General features: G+C 40.0%; 2 protein-coding genes across 2 annotated transcripts; both read left to right on the top strand.

Moving 5' to 3' along the window:
• mt2 (metallothionein 2) lies at positions 1–1195 on the top strand. Its single transcript, XM_084363762.1, has 3 exons — positions 1–148; positions 268–333; positions 955–1195. The coding sequence occupies exons 1-3, from the start codon at positions 124–126 to the stop codon at positions 1044–1046; spliced, it is 183 nt and encodes a 60-aa protein (XP_084219888.1). The 5' UTR covers positions 1–123; the 3' UTR covers positions 1047–1195.
• Positions 1196–2023: 828 nt separating this feature from the next.
• Positions 2024–3149, top strand: steep1 (STING1 ER exit protein 1). The gene has a single exon (XM_084364003.1). The coding sequence runs from the start codon at positions 2177–2179 to the stop codon at positions 2852–2854; it is 678 nt and encodes a 225-aa protein (XP_084220129.1). The 5' UTR covers positions 2024–2176; the 3' UTR covers positions 2855–3149.
• Positions 3150–6000: the final 2851 nt, after the last annotated feature.

Raw genomic sequence — 6000 nt, 5'->3', positions numbered from 1 at the left:
GGTGCTGTTGTTCCCAGGATGCTATAAAAAGAGACACCCGTTCCCTGACATTCACAACACTGACTCAACTGAGACTGAAGAATCAATCACCTCTCACGAAGAAACCTCGACATCACCTGAAAAATGGACCCTTGCGAGTGCTCTAAGAGTAAGTGTTCTCATGTTATGATTTCATCTGATCCATCTCATGCCTGTAGTGTTTATAGAACCACTTTTGGTCATAGATGGATATATATGAAACTGATGTGGCTGAATTTTGTTTTCCAGCTGGAACCTGCAACTGCGGAGGATCCTGCACATGCACAAACTGCTCCTGCACCACGTGCAAGAAGAGTAAGTCCTAACATCCTCACATCGATGACATGTTGAGAGTAATTTATTTAGTCTTGAGCCAGGGACCACTGGAGGGAATATCTGAATAATTTAATTTAGCTCTTTATCCAAGCATATAATTGTATTTCTCTAGCACTGTGTAAGCTTACTCATAATGACTGAAGAATTGGGCACTCGATTTCTGCTGACTTTCATCTGAAATCAGCTTCTACATAAATGTAGCTGGCTGCCCAGGTGGTTCTAATTGGCAGTAAAAGTTGTAAATAACAACTATGTAGGCTACTAAATGTATTTGATACAATGCCCTGGAATTGATAAGTTCCCCCAACATAAAAATGTAGTCGGTCTACTTGGCCTCATGACAATGGAAATGGGGACTTGCCCAAAAGATTGTTTACACCCTTGATGAACTAGTGCACTAAATTCCAATGGGGTGTGCACTAACGCTTCTAGCTCACCAGCTACAGTGAAGCCATCTACTTGAGGGTGTAAATGACAACTTTACTTATCAGAAATGATGGCGTGAGTTTGACATTTTTGGGTGTCCTCTTCTTTTAAGGGTTGGCATCAGCTGTGGCTGTCTGTTCTCTAATTGACTGCTGTTATGGTTTCTCATTGCAGGCTGCTGCTCATGCTGCCCATCCGGCTGCACCAAGTGCGCCTCTGGCTGCGTGTGCAAAGGGAAGACTTGCGACACAAGCTGCTGTCAGTGAGGCGGCCGCAACATCGGCTGCTTGTTGGCCTTGTGATGGGACCTGTGTGACCCCATTTGGGATTTATTGCAGTAGCAAATGTCCAGTGACAGTGATGTCTTTTGTACTTGTCTTCAGTGTTGAAATAAACATGATTCCTTAACGCATAAGTTTGTCTCGGTTTTGCTTCATGCTGTCAGCATTGTGTGTGTGTGTGTGTATAGGGTTTCAAGCCTTGGCATAAAATGAGCTGATGCGACTCAGGTGTGCTGTTGCAGTGTGAAGTTGTCTACTCAAGGTCACACGCAGCTGCAGCAGTATACAAGCTGAAGCTCATTAACCCCAAATTAAAATGTCACTCTATTCAACCCATGCTGAAGGAAGTTTCATTGTCCAGAAACCCTGAGATCTCAAAGATGTTTACACTATTCTATAAGCTGAAAGCTAAAGGCATCAGCATCTTTTTTAAAATCTCTGCTTCCAGAGACTTACACAGTAGTTTGGGCCTTTTTTTTTTTTTTTCCCTTCCCCCAGTTGATGTTTAGAAAGAGTCCCCATCTGCTTCAGTTGTTTAGGAGAATGCTTGGAAGCTCCTGAAATGTTTTGTGGACTGTGCACTTGCCTTTCCATCAGCATAGTCATCAGTAGATAATGACTTAATCTTTGGGGGAGCTTTTCCTTTAAAGCATCCAAGGTCTGGTTCAAGTCGGGGGTTTGTCCAGAAAGTTAACACATGAGTATATCAACCAAAACTCTTTGTATGAAGGATTTACAGGCCTGAAAACATTTTAGAACACATGCAAACATTTTAGAACACTCAGGTTGTGAGCAAATGTCTGTGCTTCTCATATTCCCATCATCCGAGGACCACAGAGTTTTCTTGGACTATCCTACGGGTCCCGCACGGAATTTTATTTCTTACTTTTAGGGGAAGATTAAACAATTTTAACTCAAAAGGCAGGGACCTTGACCTACACGGAACGTTCTAATCACGCGGTTTCCGGTAGGAAGAGTGACAGTGGCGTACACCGGAAGTGTGGCGTTGTTTCTGTGTTCGGGGCGAAATTTTAACCAGTGTTCTCGTCGTCCTGGAGTTTTACTCCTAGTTATTTAGAAAATACTGGTATAATAGTACATTTAAGTGCCTAAACATGCCGAAGGTCGTGTCTCGAAGTGTCGTGTGCTCGGACACCAGAGACAGAGAGGAGTACGACGACGGAGAAAAGCCCCTTCATGTCTACTACTGCCTGTGCGGTCAGATGGTTCTGGTGTTGGACTGCCAGCTGGAGAAGCTGCCCATGAGGCCGAGGGACAAAGCCAGGGTCATCGATGCGGCCAAACATGCCCACAAGTTCTGCAACGTGGAGGTGGACGAAAACGCGTACATCAAGAGAGCAGAGGGCATCGAGAGGCAGTACCGCAAGAAGTGCGGCAAGTGCGGCCTGCGTCTCTTCTACCAGCACCAGGAGAAGAACAACCCGGCCACTTTCATCGTGGACGGAGCCGTGGTCAAGTTCGGTCAGGGCTTCGGCAACACGAGCGTCTACAGCCAGAAACAGCCGGAGGCTCCCAAGAAAGTCCGTGTGATGATGACCAAGAGGACCAAAGACATGGGCAAGTTCAGCTCTGTCACAGTTTCTACCATTGACGAGGAGGAGGAGGAGATCGAGGCCAGAGAGGTGGCGGACTCCTACGCACAAAACGCCAAAGTGATTGAGAAGCAGCTTGAGAGGAAGGGCATGAGCAAGAGGAGGCTGCAGGAGCTGGCTGAGCTGGAGGCCAAGAAGGCGAAGATGAAGGGAACCCTTATTGATAATCAGTTCAAGTAGAAAATTGTTAAAGAGGAACAGACTGTGAGAAAAGTTATTCTCATCCACAGAAGATCCATTTATGATCTGCCCAGTACTGTCCAGTTGTTTGTCTGGGCGACCCAGCAGTCCAGTGCATAGAGAGGGCAATACTTGGACATGACTTTGATCAGTACAGGACTCTTTTTTTTAATATATAGGTGTTGTATATTAAGATTTTGATCTTGAGTTGAGGCTGCACACCTTTTTAATTTTGTTCAAAATATTCATTTGTACATAAATTAAGACAAAATAAACATGTTTTGGTATTTTTTAATGCTTCTGTTCTTCAGAGTTCAGGGTTGCTGATCTAAAATACTGTCAAATAGTGTGTAACGGTATTGACAAAACAAGTGTAGGTGCCCACTTTTTAAATATGGCTCTAAAGGTTCAATGAATCAATGAAACAATATTGTAAAGGGTATTGGTATGTACTCTTACTAAAGATGAAGTGACAATCAATTAATCATTTAGGCCATTTATCAAGAAAAAATGCAAACTTTATCTGGTTCCATCCTCAACTTTGAAGATTTGCAGCTTGTTTCTGTTTCCCGAAGGACCGTTAACATCCATTACTTTGTCAAAGAGATTGAAATATTTTCAATTATGATCAGAAGTGAAAGCAAAAAATTCAGATTTTTAATCAATAAGTCAAACTCTTTAACTCTTGTATGTGAACTTAACAGTTAACAATACGACAGAATTGTTATGAGTACATTACGTTTTCATCATTTGTTATTAAAATTTGTAATATTTATAATATCTACAGTATAAGACATATTTTTGAGGGTTTCTGAGTCAGACAGTGATTCATGATCCCAAACATGGGAAAATGTAGGCTAGCATCTAGCTGGCCTACATTTCCCCATCAGCTCCTTAATGTGGGTCACAAAAATAGAGAACAAATTAGGAGAACAATGTGTGTTGTGGACTGGATCAAACACCACAGCTCATAAACAATTCAAAGTATTTAGGGCTGCAGATGTAGGACTGTTTTTTTCTTTTTCTTGGTTAGGGTGAGAACTTTGAATAAAATGTTAAATTGTTATAAACAAATGCAACTACAAAATGCAATCTCCACAGATTACTGTAGATCATAGAGAAACACTAACAAGCAAAAAATATACAGTATATATTAAATGGTCTTCCTCAACTTCAAACCCATGAGTACACTCTGTTTTAAAGGCCAGTGGCCCTGAAAGTATTACTTTTATAAAATGTCTTTAGGTTATAAATTGACAAGACAGGTAAACGCACCGGTTGAAAATAATTATCAATGGCTCAGTTCCTTTTAAATGTCAGGTGACCAGTGACTCAAAACAATAGTGGCCTAAAATAAATGCAGCAAAGATATTATTAATCTCATGTGTGCTTTTCCTCCAGTGACTTATCAAAATGTCTGCTGTGAAAAAGGAGCAAAATTATTGATAATTTAATTTTATTGTGACAAACAGATCAACATATTTGTTCTTTTGGAGCAAATAATTTGCTGCTTGTATTTCATCCATGCACTTAGTGAATGTATAAGTACAGGTCAGGTAAAAGCTTCAAGATTTCTGTATGACAGGAGTACAAGCATGGCTCTGATACCCTGCCTGTGTCTGCTGTCTGTTGTATAACAGAAAACAGTTGTAGGCTATCATTCTGTATTATATAATGAAGTATCTCTGGGAGTTTTTACTCCACATGACCAGCTCTGTCCTCATGAAGCAACAGACTGTCGCCTGGAAGCAGCCATCTGGGCTTTGTGATTTAGCTACAGCCAGTGGTTTCCTCTCATGAGGAAACAACAAAGGCTCAAGTAAAACAGCAAAGGATGTCAGTGCTTTTTTAATTTATATGATGAGCCCAATCTCCATGTGGGGACTCGGCAGACAGTTGCTCAGAAACAACACCGAGCCTGATCTAGAGACTGTTGTTATCAGGAGTGATGCAATGACTTTAGAGCTGACAACGGCGTTAAATATGTTTTATAAAGACCAACAAGTCATAGAGTTAATTGTGTATTGCTGCTTTATACAGTTAAAGTAAAAACAAGCCTAGTTGGGGTAGTTTAGTCATCTGAGTTTTTTGTTATTTAACTCTCCTGTGTCAAATCATTTCTATTGGTAAAAATGATCATTTTGAAATGATGATGATCATTAATATGAGAAATATTTGGAGATTTAAGCAGTATAACAATTTCATTAAAGAAAACCAGGAATACAATATGTATTTTCCAAAGCTAATACAATTTTTAGAGAAAAATGGCTGTTTAATAGGATTTTTTACTGCTTAATATAACCAACATCAGTCGCAACAAAAATCTTTGTGACCAAAGAAAAATAGTTTTAAAGTGTAGTTTGCTATATTTGGGGAAAATAAATGAAAATGTTCATTGGAAAGAATTTGCACATAAATTGCAACAGCAGCAGCAGTAGCAACAAATGACATTTTTGCTACTTTTCACTAGCTCAGTGCTGAATTTTACATATTGGGTTTGCAGAGCTGACAGCAATCATGACAATCATGATACATGACTCTTGTGAGACATGTTTCCGGATGCAAGCTAAATGAGATAAGGTCAGTTTACTAATTTACTAGCGTGTATTGCACTAAACTCCCTTGACCCATATCTGGTGTTTTTGACTGCAATCTACAAAGCTGTTGTTTTCCATGACCTACAGTAGATAACCCCAAAGAAGTAATAAAGTGTTGCTTCACATGACGGCCCTGAACATTTAAAGGGTAAACGGGTTCAACTTTAGGCTGCTGTGATGTGTTACATCATGTGTTACATGTGTTCTCTTTATTTTTTTCTTACAGTTAAATAGTAACAATAAACAATACAACTATTAACTGTTATACAATTCACAACATGTTAGATACCCTTGCAAAAAAAAAAAAAAAACTGTGAATATGAATGCATATTTCAACCTTGCAAATGAAGTGATTTTTCCTGCCTTCAGCCCTGTGCATATTGAGCAGGCATAGAGGTGGGAGGAATTGTGTTACATGATTACAAATATTAGTCCTGTGCTTTAAGTCATGCTGCTGCCAAGCCTCATTATTGAAGGTAAGACCTATTTTATCTGAAAAAGTGGCGTTGATTTCCTAACGCTAATCTAAGAACCTGTCATCTCTTTTTC

Source organism: Pagrus pagrus, assembly GCF_965226575.1.
Source record: "Pagrus pagrus genome assembly, chromosome: 10".
NCBI classification, from domain to species: Eukaryota; Metazoa; Chordata; class Actinopteri; order Spariformes; family Sparidae; genus Pagrus; species Pagrus pagrus.
This window is presented reverse-complemented; position numbering and strand designations above follow the sequence as displayed.

Coding starts and splice junctions, on each gene's coding strand:
- mt2 (XM_084363762.1), top strand. CDS start 124: ATGGACCCTTGCGAGTGCTCTAAGA. Junction 149..267: donor CCCTTGCGAGTGCTCTAAGA/GTAAGTGTTCTC, acceptor TTTGTTTTCCAG/CTGGAACCTGCAACTGCGGA. Junction 334..954: donor CTGCACCACGTGCAAGAAGA/GTAAGTCCTAAC, acceptor TTCTCATTGCAG/GCTGCTGCTCATGCTGCCCA.
- steep1 (XM_084364003.1), top strand. CDS start 2,177: ATGCCGAAGGTCGTGTCTCGAAGTGTCGTGTGCTCGGACACCAGAGAC.